The 18,137-nt window shown below is 44.4% G+C and overlaps 1 protein-coding gene across 2 annotated transcripts in view; it reads left to right on the top strand.

Moving 5' to 3' along the window:
- The window catches only part of KHDRBS3 (KH domain containing, RNA binding, signal transduction associated 3), a 196,786-nt gene that overhangs the window by 68,098 nt on the left and 110,551 nt on the right, over positions 1 to 18,137 (top strand). For both annotated transcript variants that reach the window (XR_001482677.1, XM_015417270.1), the window contains exon 2: positions 12,820 to 12,938. Coding sequence is in view for 1 of the 2 variants with exons in the window: in XM_015417270.1 (XP_015272756.1) it covers positions 12,820 to 12,938 (119 nt within the window). In the remaining variant the exon portion in view is untranslated. The remainder of the gene's footprint in view (positions 1 to 12,819; positions 12,939 to 18,137) is intronic.

Here is an 18,137-nt window from a genome sequence, read left to right as displayed (position 1 = left end):
GAGGTTAAATAAAAAGTCTGGTTTTCAATTTCAAACTTTAATAATAAAAGCATGATGGATGTGTGAACCAATTTTCAGCTTTCTGTCTGTCATAGGAACACTTCAACAGCTTTGATACTCCCACTGAGTAAGTGAGGCCAAACGTAACTCTCTTTGCTTAAGTCGTCGTCTGTCTATAATATAAATAAATAGGGATGACTGGTGCAGTCATAGAAGTTCTCAACACCTTTGAAAGAGGAATGAGATTCCACATTTTTTTTTGAGATTCCACATTTTGTCCCCCCAACAGAGAGTGCGGTATGTAGATCCTGCAGAACAGGATACTGAATTATCACTCTTGGCTTCTGGGGGGGTCTTAACAAGGGTGAATTCTAGTGAATGCGTCTTGGCAGAACTTGAATGACCCACAGGAAACGAGAAGCGTTTGAGAGAATGCTGCTTTGGAGAGGCCATTGTCGGAATGACAACATACAAATCCTTTAAATGCAAAAGAAAGGGAAGAAACAAAGATTAAAAATAAAGCCTGGGTTCAGGGAGGCGGGTCGTGTTGGTACGGTCTTGTAGAATATTTATGAGAATTCTTTTGTGTTCCAGCTGAGATTGATATACTTGAAGCATAATATTCGAGTTTTTAATCTTGTTTTAAACCTGTGAAGCATACAAATTCCAGATGGAAATGGGGGTGGGCAGGTTGAGAGCTGTGAGCTGCATTAGATTCATTTGTTCACAATGCCCGTATTTATATTCCACCTCGTATCCTTGGACTTAAGGAGGCTAACAAAGCAACAAGTTGCGAACAAATAGAACGCAGCACAGCTGGGTCTGCTAAACCAGTTTATTCTCCACCAAATCCCCTTTGAAATAAAGACCTTTTACGTGTCTTCCCGATCACAGAAGGCAAAGGCACCCTCTGCTCCTGCTCTGGTTTCTCAGTGGAGGAATTTTACTTCAGGGCTGGAGAAAAACCCGATGCACTCTTACCTGACCTTAAAAAAACAAAAAAGTGTGCTTAAGAATCCATTTCCCCTAAGAATTGGGAACATTTCTCTAGCCTTGTCTTGATGCCGTGCTTGTGGCCTGACAGGTGTATATTGATGTTAGGCTCCTTAGTCAGTTCACACCACACAGGGCTTCATAAGAAGATAACTGTTTATTAGTGGATCCAGTACTAAAGAACACGTGTACAGCTTGTGTCAGGAATGGCCGGCTATACTATTGCACTCTGTTTACCACCACTTGGGACCTAGTGGCAGAGTACAACGGTGTAAACGGCTTTGTAACGGTTAGGGACGGGAGGCAGATGTTCGCCATGTGAACGCCGGTAAGTACACCGGTTGGAATCGTCACCTATTCCGTTACAAATGCCCCGTCTGAACGCACCCAGTAGCTGGGCAGGAAAGAGCTGAGAAGTAGAGGGGGATTATCCCCACACAAACACACACAAAAACATTCCAGATCTATGACAGGGCTACCTGACGATTGATGATGTGGGTTTCCCAGGGAAAATAGAATCAGAAAGTCTCTGATTCAAATTTTAATGAATATTTGAGTATTTAAATTATCTTAGCGGCAATTCAGAACCATGTACAAGCACTGGGGTTTGTCTATGCTTCATGTACATTATAGCCTATTTAGCACAATTGTTTTGTAGCCCGTCAGCCCTGACAACTACAGACAGACTGCATTTTACATATATGGGGCAGGAAATTCTTCCGCGAGGGGGAGGGAATATCACATCAAAACTGGTTTTTGGGAAAATTTTCAAACCCACATCACTGATGTTGATGCATGGAAGCAGTTAATTCCTAGTGCCCAGGTAATGGAGCCCAGTGCCTGGACTAGAGGTCCGAGCAATTTTTATCAATAATTGCAATGGATACACTTTAGGAAACGTTACAAAAAAATCTTAAAGGTGTCCATATATTTATCTAGTTGTACTGTAACGTAAGAAGTCAGCTTGAACCATATCCCACAAAGCTGAGGAGATACTTACCACTGCATGGGTTTTATGTGATAGTCGTAGCATTTTCTCTCTCTAAGGATTGGGCCATATTGCCCATTTGGTTTGTTGTCTCAGGAGAGAGAGGTGTCTCTGTGTATGCTTGGAGCCAGTTTGGTGTCGTGGTTAGGAGTGCGGACTCTAATCTGGGAGAACCGGGTTTGATTCCCCACTCCTCCACTTGCACCTGCTGGTGTTACCTTGGGTCAGTCACAAGTTCTCTCAGAGCTGTTCTCTCAAGGGCAGTCACATTCCAGATCTATGACAGGGCTACCTGACAATTGATTGATGATGTGGGTTTCCCAGGGAAAATAGAATCAGAAAGTCTCTGATTCAAATTTTAATGAATATTTGAGTATTTAAATTATCTTAGCGGCAATTCAGAACCATGTACAAGCACTGGGGCTTGTCTATGCTTCATGTACATTATAGCCTATTTAGCATAATTGTTTTGTAGCCCGTCAGCCCTGACAACTACAGACAGACTGCATTTTACATATATGGGGCAGGAAATTCTTCCGCGAGGGGGAGGGAATATCACATCAAAAATGGTTTTTGGGAAAATTTTCAAACCCACATCACTGATGTTGATGCATGGAAGCAGTTAATTCCTAGTGCCCAGGTAATGGAGTCCAGTGCCTGGACTAGAGGTCCGATCATTTTTTATCAATAATTGCAATGGATACACTTTAGGAAATGTTACAAAAAAATCTTAAAGGTGTCCATATATTTATCTAGTTGTACTGTAACATAAGAAGTCAGGATGAGGGTCTCTTCCCTGCATTTGAATTAGGAGAGAGGTTTATAAGATTATGCATGGGAAAGAGCAGGTAGAGAAATAGGTACTTTTCTCCCTTTTTCACAATACAAGAACTCGTGGGCACTCCATGAAATTGCTGAGTGGTCGGGTTAGAACGGATAAAAGGAAGTACTTCTTCACCCAAAGAGTGATTAACACTTGGAATTCACTGCCACAGGAAGTGGTGGTGGCTACAAGCATGGACGGCTTCGAAAGGGAATTAGATAAGCATATGGAGCAGAGGTCCATCAGTGGCTATTAGCCACAAGGTATAGATAGGGACTCTGGGGCAAGTGATGCTCTGTCCTCTTGGTGCTTGGGGGGGTCAACAGTGGGATGGCTTCTAATGTCCTGGCCCCACTGGTGGACCTCCTGATGGCACTGGTATTTCTGGCCACTGTGTGATACAGAGTGTTGGACTGGATGGGCCTTTGGCCTGATCCAACATTGGCATCTCTTATGTTCTTATGTTCTTAAGTCAGCTTGAACCATATCCCACAAAGACGAGGAGATAGAACCCATGCAGTGGTAAGTATGTGATAGTCGTAGCATTTTCTCTCTCTAAGGATTGGGCCATATTGCCCATTTGGTTTGGTGTCTCAGGAGAGAGAGGTGTCTCTGTGCATGCCAGTACCTATACACACTGGGTCCTTTCTCCATTGATCACCATGTGGTAACAACAACTGATAAAGGCACAAGAGTTCTTTCCCTTTCCTGGCTGTCACATGACGGAAAGTTGTCAGGAACTGTGACATGTCCTACTGTATAGGCGGAAGAGTTGCAGCCAGGGAACAACCTAGCAAATGGGCTTCAAGTGCCTAACAAGAAAGCAAAGCAGGATCAGTTCATGGCCGAGGTGAGAAACTGATGGGGTATCTGTCAGCCACTCTGAGTTTTCTGAAAGAAGAGGACATAAAGCCCAAGAACTAAAATAAGATGGCTTGAAGAGGTAGCCATGGTGATTCAGCTGAGGCCTCTGAAGCTCCGTAGAACTCTGAATGCTAAAAGGGCACGGCAAACAGATATATATATTGACATTGCGAGATGCATTTGAATTAGGAGCGAGATGGAATTGTCAGGACAGAAAGGTAGGAGCTAGAAGCAGTTTCGGAAAGCGGTAGGGCGTCTGTGGAGACCCAGTGCTGGCAGGCTGTTCACGGGCTGGAGAGGTGAAAGGAAATGAAAGGGAGCGCTTCAGGCTACTGAGAGACATATAGAGCAGGTTTTATGAAGCAGCAAGGAAAATTATCCTGGAGCAGGCAGTGTGGCCAAGGCCTCCGTTCCGTCCCGCACCCAGTTCAGCGAAATTGTTACATTATCTACTAAGGTGTAAGTGTGCATCACAACAGAATATAAAGTCATGCACACTTCAGGTCTTACAGTGCCCAGTTGATAATTACTTACTAAAGTTCTGACTTGGGGGATGTTAAGTGATCTGTGTCTTCAGCCAGCAGTTTAAGAACATCCTACCATCAGGTTGAGGTTGTAGCTATGAACTGGCTTAACTCATTGTCATGATCTGGGCTGTGCAAGCAAAGGCCTAGCGGGCCCAGGGTGGGAGGAGGCCAGGCCTACAACTCCCAGAAGCCCCTGAGAGGTTTTGGCTCCAATTTTATCCAATCACAGGGAAAGGGGACTTATAACAAAAGAGCTGGTACCGAAGAAGAGCTGTTCTTTCTTCCAAGAGGGCAGAGCCAGAAGGAAGGCTGCTGCAGGGAAGAGACCCTCATCCTGAGAGGAAGGGTCAGCAGACTGAGGCCCACTTGAGACAGTGAGCTAGGGACAGTAAGTCTAGACGCGTTAGGGCATTTGGTTTCTTTTCTCTTCACCCCCTTATTGCTATTGTTCTTGCACCTTGTTTGTTTCCTATATTGGGCTGACCTTCCGTAAATATAAACCTTTTACTTGTTGTTTACTCTGTCTGGTCCTCACACTTATTTCGGCCAAAACAAGGGAGGTCTGAAGGTCTTGGGAGGGTGCTCTGGGGCCTTCTCAAGGGATCCTAAAACCAGAGTGGTGGCAGCATCAGGTGACGCCCCACCTGAGCCGTGACACACATACTTTTGCATATATATGGAAATCTTTCCCCCCAACTATGTAATACGAACTAGTCAATTCAAATAGCTGAGTTTTCGTGGGTTGGTATACCCACATACATAACTGTTCACGGCTCAGACCACTGAAGTAGTCAAGAGCAGTAGCAGGATTAAATTCTTAAGAGATAGTTTTGCGTTATTTAGATTCCACAAGTCCAGATTAAAATGTTGTAAATTACTAATCCTCAGTGCTACCATATAGCGTGCTTAGTGAATAATGGCCAAGATCCAAACAGTGTTGAAACCTTTTCTGTGAGGCTAAGGGCTTTAGTGCCCCCCCCCAATCCCCCATTTTTAAATCTGCCTTTCGTGCCACAGTGCTGTTGAAGCAGGAGCGTCATGTGGGATTGCTGGGGAGGAGGGTCAACTATGCAGAGATAAAATGAGAAAAATTGAGATTGTGCAAGTCCCTCATTACGAGCCTTAAATGTTTGCTTTCAGTAGCTTAACTCTAAGGACGTGTCTTTCGACCATCTTTCCTGTGGTGAAGATCTGTGTTGGAACAAGATTGTAGACCGAGCGTATTCACATTGTGGTTAAATACATAAAGGAAAAGGTTTCTCTTGCTCAAAAGCCAGTCTAGCCACCTTTAAAATCAGGTTGCATACGTGATTTAGCACTATATTATTAATCATAAAGATTTATTCCTTGATAACCTTTATGTTGTATGGCAGGCAAAATGAATGTCTTAAGCAAAGCACAATTTATCCCTTGCAACAACATCCTTTCCAGATTAAGGGCATAGCTCTCTCTGCATCTGGCACATTGAAAAGCCATTTGTACAGCCCCGAGTAGAGCTTTTGAGTCTTAGAATTAAATGGTTACTAATAATAGTTTATTTCAGAATTCTGATTGGTGCAAGTGTGCATTGGAGGAAGCTAACTGCAGAAGGATTCTTGAATAGTGCAGTGACGTTGGCTTTGGTCCGTCCACCCTGTTGTTTAGCCCTGGGTATTGATGGAAGTAATTATTGTGGGCAGGGGGCATCCCTTTAATATGGCCTAAGAAGTTCCATTGCGTGCAGCATTAATAGAAGAAACATGGCTGACAATAATCGACCTCTTGCAGGAAGATTAATTCTACTTTGAAATTAGAGCGAAACAAGCCTACTTTTCCATTATCTAATGCACTCAGTAGCATTACATTCTGTCATGTGCCTTCAGCATGAAACAATCCTTGCTTAGCCCACTGTGCTCGGAATAAAATACAGTAATTCTTCCACTGACAGACATGAGTTTCTGGACCGCTACTAACATCGTGCCCGTGGTCTGGGAACATGGGAATTTAATCCGTAGCATTATCAGAAACCTTAATCACATGTTCATCTATTATTTCTGAGCTAGGAGACTATATCAGCGCACAAAGCCAAGTAGAACAGAATGTAATCTAGGGATTAAGGGACGACAAATCCTCCTACTCGTTCGACCTTGAAAGTCTGATTGGATTTCCTCGTTGGCCTCACTTGGCTATCCCCAATTAACTGGTAGCAGGCTATAGACTAGAGGCAGTCCTCTGGTGAGCTTTGGTGTTATTTTGATGGGATCCGGGATTCGTGGTTTCGCCGAACAAATAAAAAGCCGGAAAAGGGCAACGTGTAATATTTCTAGTGCTCATTTTGTAGCAGTAATTGAGGACCTGCATTTTGCTTTGGGACTCTCCACTCGAAATAAGGATGGGCAACTTGCAAATGTCCTGTTTGCACATGAGCCTCAAGGCAGTCTTACGGTCATTCTTGTCAGAATTCTGCAAATTGCGTTTTAAAAGCTGGCGCGCATTGTCTTTCTAGCCCAGATAGCAGCACAGAAAAACCCAATGTAGTTTCTACTGCTGAATACAGAGCTGTCTGAGTGGGTTCATATACCGAGACAAAGTTTTGTAGAATAAAAATTCAGAAGAGGCTTATATATCCCATAATCTCTTTTACTACACAGAATCCTCATCTAAAATATGTTTTGGGGATTGGGGAACTCTGTTCTGTCTTATCTCTGACAGACACCTTGGACTGTGGCAGAGAGACAGAGTTGAATCCAGTGACCTGTCTGTGGAAGGCTCAGATGGTCATGGATCTTTCCTGCAAACCCCCCCCCCCCAATACAGTCCCCTGCAACTCGAAGAAAACTGCTTCCTGCATAGACCAATAGACATGCTGGCTTGAAAGGAACAAAACTGGGCTTCCTGCTTCTTCCTCAGTGGATTTGCTCTGATTTCCTTCTCTGTACTGTCCCCCAGCCTACATGGCTGTTTAGTTTATGCAGATCCTGCAATGCCAGCAAGCATCTTTCTTGGAGTTGGAAATAGCTGCTGGGGGAATTGCATACACAGATCTCTAGATCCAATCCACCATCTACCTCATGCCTTGAATCCATTCAGACTCATCCAATCAAATACTTACCTCAGTTGCTGTTAGGTAGCTCAATACCCCAGTGCAAGCCTGCTCCAGTGCTTGGACTTGGGTGTAGCTGGATATAATGAGTTCTTTCTTTTGACCAGAGGTCATTTTGGGGGGGGGGGATCGCGGGGGAACACAGTTCCCCCGGGTGAAGTGCGAGGGGGCGTGGCACATGATGAAGCCCCGCCCCCTGCTTCCAGCTGCCCCGCTTCCGTCCCTCATTCAGCCAAACCCCCCCCCCCCAATCTTGTTCATACATTTCTGCAAGTGAGGAACAGAACACGGTAATACAAATAGGGCTTTACCAGTGGAATGCAGAGCAAGACACCCAGCAGTACAGTTGTCTTGTTTCGGGGTTGTATTTCCATTTTTGACTCCCATTCAATTTGCCCAGGTATATTGACCCCCAAACGCTACCTGCCGTAGTGTTGGTATGGCTAACATTCCAAGTGTTCCTTTTAGCTGCTGACCATATCTAACTTCTGCGTGGTGATGCCGGTTATCTACATGCCTTGTGCTAAGTATTTCTTGGAATTTGTCTGGATTGTAAGCCAAGCTGTGTTGAAAATGTTTTACCTTTTTTTTTTTAAGACTTCTTTTTAAAAAACTTCCTAAATGTGGGTGAGCCACAACTGGCATATGTGCTGATTGAACCCTCAAGGCAAGATGTTGCTTGGCTGTCCACTACAGAAAAAAAAATCTCTTGGAACCTCCGTCTTCACAGCAATGTGAAGAGTTTGTTGTGCGGTTAATGGGCTGCAGTGCAGAAATTTCCCTGCATCCTGCTGATCCCCACAAAATGCTGCTCCTGTGGGACAGGGGACCCTGAGGACCACACATAAGAGGGGGGGGGGTCTGCTGCAGGAAGGGGGAATCAGTGGGACAAGCCCATTCAGTCTGGATCCAATCCTAAGTGTTGTTCAGTGGAAACTAATGACCTGAGCTCCTTCATGCAGGTATGATCTGGCTTATCTTGCATGACAGCAGATTTCACTGGAGCGAGTTTCGTTTGGTTTTAAGAGACGTTTCTTGTGAAATAGGTTAATGAACCAAATAAACATTTGAACTCTTACCTATTTTGTTCTGGTCAAAGTTTTAATTTGATTTAATTTGATTTAATGTAATTCTTACAATCCGGGACTCATGGGCACAAATGAAATTGCTGAGCAGTCGGGTTAGAACAGATAAAAGGAAGTCCTTCTTCACCCAAAGAGTGATTAACACATGGAATTCACTGCCACAGGAGGTGGTGGCGGCTACAAGCATGGACGGCTTCAAGAGAGAATTAGATAAGCATATGGAGCAGAGGTCCATCAGTGGCTATTAGCCACAAGGTATAGGTAGGAACTCTCAGGCTGGGGCAAGTGATGCCCTATATTCTTGGTGCTGGGGGGAGTGCGACAGTGGGAGGGCTTCTAGTGTCCTGGCCCCACTGGTGGGCCTCCTGATGGCCCCTGGTATTTCTGGCCACTGTGTGACACAGAGTGTTGGACTGGATTGGCCATTGGCCTGATCCAACATTGGCTTCTCTTATGTTCTTCTGTAATTCTTTGGGCAAGTTGTTGTTGTTAGCCTGACTATTAGCTTCCTAAATTTAATAAATATAGAATAGCTTCATGGACATTTACCCTGCCACAGTTTTCTTTTGAGGGAGGGAGACATGCCAGATTTGTGTACTGCCGCCAGTTATGTGATTCATGGTGGTCTTAGGTTGCGTGCACACACACACATGCACGATGAAGATAATTGTATTGATCTGGATTCCATTGAACCAAGCATTACATTTTGAATATACCTCTACTGGTACAAGTTGGATTTATTTTAAGACTTCCTTTTTTTCTTACGGAAGGTATTGTACATTCTAGATAAGAGGCATTGTGGAATGTAATGAAGAGCTGGGAGAAAGTGGAACAAATGATGGCTAAATATACTTTCTGTAGAAATGGATATTCATTGTATTAGTGTTCTTAATGAGGTACTTAGGGAAACTGGATTCAGGCTTAGTTTTGTTGAATGGGGTGGGGGACGGAAGACTGCGAACAAGACTTGCGTGCGTTTGAAAAAGCAAGGATTAAAAGGTGCCTGAATGTTAACCTGCTGACAATTTGATCCCATGAATCTGCCTTCTCTTGAATCGGGCCCTTGGTCTATCGAGGTCAGTATCGTCTACACAGACTGGCAGGAAGTCTCCAGGCTGAGGTCTTCATATCATCAACTACCTGATGTAATCCTTTTGACTGGAGAGGCCAGGGATTGAACCTGTGACCTTGTACTTGCCATGCAGGTGCTCTACCACTGAGCTGTGGCCCCTCTACAACTTCCTCTACCTCTTCCAGTGCATGCTATGCTTGCACTTCCTTCATGGTCTTGCAGTTGTGTTCCTTGTCCACTAAGGTCCAGATGTTGAAGTCCTCCTTCTGAAGGTGAAAGGCAGGGAAAAAGAAATAATTCAACAGCAGGTAGAGATGTGAAGGCCCGGAAAAAAAAAACGGAAAAATTCGGGGGGAAAACGCCTTTTTACCGTTTTTTCCATGAAGCCTTTTTTGTTTTTTTCCGAAAAATTGAAAAAAGAAAAAAAAAAAAAACGATTATGGAACGTTTTATTTTAACATTATGAATAAAATGTTTTAAGACAAGGTGTTCAAATATTTTCCAAATCATTTCTAATATATATATCAGTTCTGTGCACTGAGGACAAGCAAGTCCTAGGTTACAAACTGAACTCTCCAATGCAAGAACAAGATGCATTTCTTCCTTTAGGAGGCGCTATTGTCACGAGAAAAGAAAAAGGTTTCAGTTTCGTTTTTGCATGTGGGCAAGTATTCTGTTTGTAATAACTGTTTGGATACACTATATTTTTAATATGCTAGTTGTGATAATTTCATGCCAAGTAAAAATGTCCATAGTCATATTTTATGTGCCTAAAGTAACAGATTGACTTTCAATCTAGAAAAGACAAAAGAAGTGCTAATGTAGCATTTTTTCAATTTTTCTGAAAATTTCCGTTTCCCCCCGAAAAAACCTGGGAAAAAACCCGGGTTTTTTTCCGAGCTTCAAAATTTCCGGAAATTTTACATCTCTAACAGCAAGGTCTTGTTGTATAGTGCTCACAGTCTCAAGATAGCTTTGTGACAGGTTGTTTTAAATGATTTCTTTCTCCCTTTTGTAAAGAGATGCATAGATTCAGTCACTTCCATTGCCCGTTCCACCACACTGGTTGTTGGTGATCACTAAATGGAACCTCCAGGTACTGGTGCAGTCTGCCTCAGGCTGATACCGTAGGAGGGATCAAGGAAAAAGGAGCATCACCATGACATGATTTGAGCAGCTGGGCTGGATGGGCCTTGGTCTTATCCAGCAAGGCAATTCTTTTAAGAGCTATTCTTGTACCACGTTGGGTGTGAGCAGGTTCAGTTTTGGGGTTTTTTTGTCCCAGAAGGGAGCGATAAATCTCAGGTCCTCAGCTCAATTATGTGTGGCTGGCTTTACACTTGAAATGAGTAGGAGACAGGAAATAGGTTTTTATTCATCTGAGGCAGTTTGCCATTTAACACTCAGAGAATGTTGTTCTTGCAAGCAATGGAAAGATCTAGCCCATCTTTGTTCTTTAAACAGACCGTACATTTGGGCTGTTCGGTCCCCTTCTCTTCCTTGAGGGCTCATAGTGGGCCAGCAGTTCATAAAAGAGAAACATGTAATCACCAGCTAGGTCAAATACGCTGGAAAGGAAGGCAGTTTGATTTAAAGCCTGAATTTGGAAACTGATTTAAAACCTGATTTACCTGTATTCTAAATCTCCCTGTCATCTTCCCCTTTCTGTCTGCAGAGAAATAACTCAAGAAAGAATAACAGTGGTAGGAGGCAGCATCAGGGGAAGGCCCTGAGCATTTATGCCCTTTTTTTTTGGTCCTCCAGGGAAGAGCATCAGGGGAAGGCCCTGAGCATTTATGGCCTTTTTTTCTGGTCCTCCAGGGAAGCTGGCTTTGGCCACTGTGTGAGACAGGATGCTGTAATAGATGGACCACTGGTCTGATCCAGCAGGGCTCTTCTTGTGTCTTTTTGAAGATCGAAGTGCAAAAGAAGCTAATTTTGATGATCCTTAGTCTGCAACCAGCATCCTAGGTCTCCGTTCTTCTTGGCAGCAGGCACTTTCAGTAGGGGAGGGTGACTTGATTTGTCTGGTTCTCTCCCCACCGCAAGTCCCTTCTTCAGCCTCGGTGATATTCCTAGGGGGTCCTTTGACCCAGGGGGGCACAATTTTGGGATGCACAGACTACAGTGGGAAAGGGGAGGCAGGACCATTTATCTTGATGCTCCCGATGCTGCTTGGGCTGCGTTGGTTTTGAGTAATACTATTTAATGCTTTTTTTGCATGCAGATCCCAAACAAGGCATTTGTTAGCTTTGTAGAGCGTTCAGCCCAGCTGCAGACATGACTTCTCAGTGATGGAGCTGTGACTGGTCCTGGCCTTTCCAGAGATTACACATTTTGAATGTGGCCCCTCAGCTCTTGGTGGAGGGGGGTTCGCATTTTAGATACAGGTCAAATGCTCAAATCATACTTGGTTTGGAATCTCTATGATAGAGTTGGTGAGACTAGTTCTTTGCAGAAGAGCACCTTGGAAATGCAGCATCTCTCCCTACCTACGCTTTTGTGACCCTAACCTGGATGGCCCAGACTATCCGGATCTCATTAGGTCTCTGAATTTAAGCAGGATAGGCTAGTTTTTGGATGGGAGACCACCAAGGAATACCAGGGTCATGATGCAGAGGCGGGCCATGGCGAACCACCTCTGGAATCTCTTGCCTTGAAAACCCTGTAAGGTCACCATAACTCATTTGTGACTTCATCGCAAAAAAAAAAAATCTTTTGTGGCTCTCCCAGATGAGTCACACTCTGGGACAAATATCATAATTTTCCAGGGTTGTGGAAATTGATGTGCTGTTCCTGTGCCTATTGAATTTGATCTTGCTTCCAAATGTCCCATGGAACCTTGGTCCACAAAATCTGACTCTACATGAGAATTGCATGTCAGAAATGCACTCCAGAAAGGTTTGTCACTTTATCGTTTTGAGTTTTGTGTACTTCTTCCTGAGAATTAGTGAGGTGACTGACAGACAACTCCGGGACGAGGGAGACACTAGTTCAAATCCCAACATGGAGCTTTTTGTCAGCTTGGCTCAGCCATGCAGTTTCCTCCTTTCCTGCCTCACAAGAGTGTTGTGAGGATGAAAAAGGGAACGGTCATGTAAGTCGCCTGAGCTCCTTGGAGTAATATGCAAGCTGTTGCACTCTCCCAAATCTGTGCATAACTCTGAGGGCAAACAACTGAAGGTTTAATCAGAAGTTGAGTTTTTAACAGCTGTACTTTGCCCTGATCTAAGAAACGGAGAACAGTGCAAGTGAAATCTTCAGAATCTCCTCGATTTATTTACCTGCCGTTTGTTGTGGCTTGAGAATAAGTGCTTTCAGTGGCTTTAACATGATTTGTATATATTCCTACTAAATCGTGTTGTCCTTTTTTTCCTTGTTGCAGAAATCGAGAAATTTCAAAAAGGGGAAGGAAAGGAAGAGGAAAAATACATCGACGTAGTGATTAACAAAAATATGAAACTGGGACAGAAAGTATTAATTCCAGTGAAACAATTTCCAAAGGTACGTTGAGCGATGACAAGTTGGAATCTGATGAATGTGTGTTCAATGCATCTTTTAAACGGTTCATTGGTGCCTGCGATTCATCCCTGCAACCACCTTTGCATAACCGTGGCTCACTGTTCTTACATACAAACCAGGTTGTAAGCTGATCATGGTTTAGCGCAGGGGTGTCGAACTCATTTGTTATGTGGGCCGGATCTGACATAAATGAGACCTTGTTGGGCCGGGCCATGTGTGTCATAAAATGTAATGCCAGGTAGTGGAGATATAAACTTTATAAAGGACACAAACACAAACTTTTTTTTTACTTAAAATGAAAACATGCTTAAAACATTAGCACTCTTGCAATATTTTGTTTATTTAACAGTGTCTGATAACTGACACCTCTTGCTCTGAATTATTGCATCGAAATGTCTGTGCTGTTGGAATCTTGAGTATACTGTTCAGGAGTGTATCTGTAAACCGCAAACCCACAAAGAAGCAGCAGAAGACAGCCAGTTCCACTGTGGGCCTGATAGAAGCCCCCCGGGGGTCTGATCTGGCCTCTGGGCCGCATGTTTGACACCCCTAGTTTAGCGTCCTGATCTCTAGGCAACAGAACCAAACACAGTTGTCATTTCACCTGATTTCCAGGTGTCATGATCTGGGCTGTGCCACCAGAGGCCTACTAGGCCCAGGGAGCCTGGCTAGCAGTAGGTGAGGCTGGGCCTACAACTCCCAGAAGCCCCTGAGAGGTTTTGGAGCCAAAATTGACCAATAGGAAAAGAGGAGGGCTTGGAATAAAAGATCTGGAGCAGCAGGAAAAGCTGTTATTCTTTCCAGAGGGCAGAGCCAGAAAGAAGGCGGCTGCAGGGAAGAGACCCTCATCCTGAGGGAAGGGTGAGTAGTCTAGTGCCACTTGGAATAGTGAGCTAGGGACAGTATATATTTCGACGCGTTGGGGCATTTCATTTCTTTTATTTTCACCCACTTACTGTTATATTTCTGCACCTTGTTTGTTTGACCTCTTATAAAGTAAACCTTTTCCTTGTTGTACTCTGCCTGGTCCTCACACCTATTATTCGGCTAAAAGGGAGGTCTAAAGGTCTTGGGGGGTGCTCTGGACCTTCTCAAGGGATCCTAAATCCAGAGTGGTGGCAGCGTCAGGTGATCCCCCCCCCCCCCCTGAGCCGTGACACCAGGTCTCAAGGAACAGTCCTGGAAGTCTTCAATCTTGGTGCTGCCTTCTGAGGAAGAAGGGAAAGCAGGTGGACCTAAGGACCACAGCCCCTTGTCTTTGCTTGGAACATTAAGGCCTAGTTTTGCTTCTTTTCTGGCCCCCTTTCCAATTACTTCTTAGGAGTCTTTTTTTTGATCTTCGAAGGGGTGAATATGCAGGTACATAAATGCTCTGTCCTAGCATGTGCCCCGTGACTCTCTCCTTCGTTTCTGCAAGGAGAGCGGTTTCAGCTTCTCCCTGGCATTTGGTTGTCTTCTAGGAAGAAGAACCGAGTGGGCAAAGATACGTTTATTGATATCAAAGGGAAGGCGAGTTCAACAACAGCAATTAATTATGTATTGAAATCTATATTTTAGATTGTAAACACTATTTGCAGTCCTGCGGTTATGTGGGAAGACTGCAAAGAGCAGCATTGTGGTTAACTGTGTGCCTTTTTTTAATAAATGCAAAATTCTTGGCTTTACAAACTGCTTACATGAAGTAACAGAACTATGGTTTGATGCTTCCTAATTGATATCTTGGGTCTGTATGAATGTTCTGTCTTCAGATTTATATCGCGCAATAGCTGCTTGGCATTGTGAAATGGATATCCTGCATGGTTTACAGTAAATGAATAATCCCTCATTTAGGAATGCACCGAAGATTTATTTATATGGCTTTCCCTTAATAGCATACCTGGCTGTGTATTTCAGACTGCAAAAGAAGCCTTGTAATCGTTAAATCGTGACAGGCTTTTGAAATATATTGACCACTGTTCCATTAAACTGCAAAGTAGATCTTTATGTAAGTTAACTATGGAGCACCAATTTAAGCAATGATTGTTTTTAATAAAATGAGGCGAATTGTTGACGAGGCATTATTAATGTCTCCTTTTTAAAGAGCTCTTGCTAATTGCCTGAGGTTACCTCTACAAAATAAGCAAAAAAAAAAGGCCCTGGCTTAATTAGTTGAGATTTTCTTTAAAGAATCTTGGGAATCCAAGCTTGCTGTTATTACTTAAAGCTGTTGGCTGCCATGAATTTTTGGTGGTGGAAAGTGCTTTCAAGTTGTAGCCGACTTACAGCAACCATGTAGGGCAGTGGTGTTGAACTCATTTGTTATGAGGGCCGGATCTGACATAAATGAGACCTTGTTGGGCCGGGCCATGTATGTCATGAAACGTAATGCCAGGTAGCGGAGATGTAAACTTTATAAAGGACACAAACACAAGATTTTTTTTTTTACTTAAAATAAAAACATGCTTAAAACATTAGCTCTGTAAGCTGCAAACCTACTTTTAATTTATTGACATTCACCACAGAAATCTCGTGCTCAGAGTTCTGAGTCTAGGACCCAGGTTAAAACATGAAATGGCTGAGTGATTAAGAGAGTCTGGAGAAGCAAGCTATGATGCAGCAGCAGCAGAACTGGAAGCAGGAGATGGCCAGTTCCACTGTGGGCCTGATGGAAGTTCTCCGGGGGCCTGATTCAGTCCCCGAGCCACATGCTTGACACCCCTGCTGTAGGGTTTTCATGGCAAGAGACTAACAGGTGGTTTTCCATTGCCTCCCTCTGCATAGTGTCCCTCGAATTCCTTGGTTGTCCCCCATCCAAGTACTAACCAGGGCCAACCCTGCTTAGCTCCGATGAGATCAGGCTAGCCTAGGCCATCCAGGTAGCAGAAGGTGCTATCAAATCACTGTCAACTTCTGGTGACCCCTGTAGGGTTTTCAGTGCAGCAGATGAATGGAGGTGGTTTGCCATTTCCTGGCTCCGTGTAGCAAATCTGGGCTTCCTTGACGGTTGTCCATCCAAGTACTAACCAGCGGTGACTCTGCTTAGCTTCCAAGGTCTGAAGAGATTGGGCTAAAAACTATGATTCCCAGAATTCCTTGGAGAGCCTGTGGTGGCTCAGGGCTGGTGCATATGTCTCATGAAACTGCCTTATAATGAATCAGACCATCGGTCCATCAAGGTCAGTAGTGTCTACTCAGACGGACAGTGGGTCTCCATGGTCTCAGCTAGAGGTCTTTTCACATCGTCTACTGCCTGGTCCTTTTGACTGGAGATGTCAGGGATTGAACCTGGGACCTTCTGCATGCAAAACAGAGGGAAGTCCACTGAGCTGTGGCCCATCCCCAAAAGGGGCCAGGTGTGGTGGCTTGGCAGCAGCGGCCAAAAACACACATGAAGTTGCTTTATACTGAATCAGACCATGAGATCCATTAGATCCATTTAGATAACTTATTTATACAGAGTGATTAAAATGTGGATTTTGCTGCCAGAGGATGTTGCGATGGCTACAGGAATAAACAGCTTTAAAAGGGGATTAGATAGATTAATGAAGAATAAGTCTATCAGTGGCACCATGGTGGCTGAGGGGAAGCGATCCCAGAGCCAGGAGGCAACACCTCAGCCTCTCTGCCCTGTTGTTGGCCCGCCAGAGGAACTGCTTGGCCACTGTGTGAGACAGGATGCTGGACTAGATGGACCTCTGGTCTGATCCAGCAGGGCTCTTCTGATGTTCTTATATAGAGATAAGGATCAGGAGTAGGTTTCAGGTTTCATGCATTTAGTTCCTCTCTGCTCAGAAAGCTCTCCCGTTCTCCCCAGCCCTTTACTTGGGTCAGCTTTACATATAGCGAACGTCAGTCCCTGAGGTGCTTGCCAAAAACAAGAAATTCAGTTTTGGATTGGCCTCATACTTCTCTTACCCAGGGTGGGTTTCCTCCAGGAGTAGTGCTGGCCCAAGGTAACGTGGGATGTGTGTGAGGTAGAGCGTATGGCCCTGAACACAACCCCTGGTTATGACTCTCACAAAGCGATCTAGCTAACAACCAGATTTATGTTATATTTTTATCAGCCCTGCATGGTCTCAACACTGGCTTCAGTTTTGAGGGCTCAAGCTGTCTGAGACCCAGTGGGTGCGGTCAGACGGCGTGCTGAGAGCGGGTTAAACTGCTTCGATTCTGACCGGATTATGTTTGATCTGGATAATTGCAATCACACTTACCTCCCTTATCCTGCTTTACCGCGCAGTCGCAGCACTCCCCTCTGTCTACACTACCAATGCATGGGAGCGTGCGTTGGTGGTTTTTTAATTTTTACACAGTTTGCGCATGCACAGAGGCGCTCATCAATAGAAGGTGGGAACTACCATGGCCCGTGCGCAGAACCACCAAGGCAAATCAATCCAATCCCTCCAACAAAAGGCTTCCCTTTAAACGTTTGACCTGAAAATGGCCTCTGTGCGATCCCGATCTCATCTAAATGCTAAAACAAGTGACCGTTTGGATGTCGGTTTTCTAAACGCGGTGGTGGAGCTCCACCTATGCGCACACCGCCAATGCATTAAAAAAATGGCGGGCGAAAAGCGGAACCCTCAGGCAGCTTTCGAGCGGGGAGGGGGTTTAAACCGGAAGTAGCTTGACACCAGAGGAGCAATCACACAGGGGGAAAATGCGGCTTTAAACGGGAGAGCTGAGAAAACACCACTTTGGGACCTGGTAACAAAATACTCCAGGTTAAAGCGGTTTTGAGGTGGAAACCAACCGCTGGGGACGGGAGGCAGGTGTTGACTGTGTGATCTTGCAGATAAAATCCGTTGCTGAACCATCATGGCACCAGATCAAATGGCGCGTCTGAACGCACCCAGTTACATGCTTCAGTGTCAACAAAACAAAAGTCACAATATTTCTACTGCATCAGCTAAAAATTACGAGTTGCTCCTACATTAAAGCCAGTGGGCTTCTCCGTCCCTGGCTTTTCATGATAGATGTCATGGGTGTTTTTCTTTGCCGGGTGTCTTTGCTTTTTTCATAGCATTTTTTGGTATTCAGAGGTGGCTGCCAGTGTGGCATGTAATGGATGCTCAATCTGAGACCCTTGAGGAGCAACGGAACTTTGTCTACATTCTTAAACCCGTTGTAACTAAATAAAAAAAGCTAAAGGAAGAACACAAACAAGCCAACAAGATCATAATGAGGATCTGTCAAGTCCCA

Source organism: Gekko japonicus, unplaced genomic scaffold, assembly GCF_001447785.1.
Source record: "Gekko japonicus isolate JY-2015 unplaced genomic scaffold, Gekko_japonicus_V1.1 scaffold1678, whole genome shotgun sequence".
NCBI classification, from domain to species: domain Eukaryota; kingdom Metazoa; phylum Chordata; class Lepidosauria; order Squamata; family Gekkonidae; genus Gekko; species Gekko japonicus.
The sequence above is the reverse complement of the archived record's forward strand: the minus strand, read 5'-3'. Positions and strand labels throughout refer to the sequence as shown.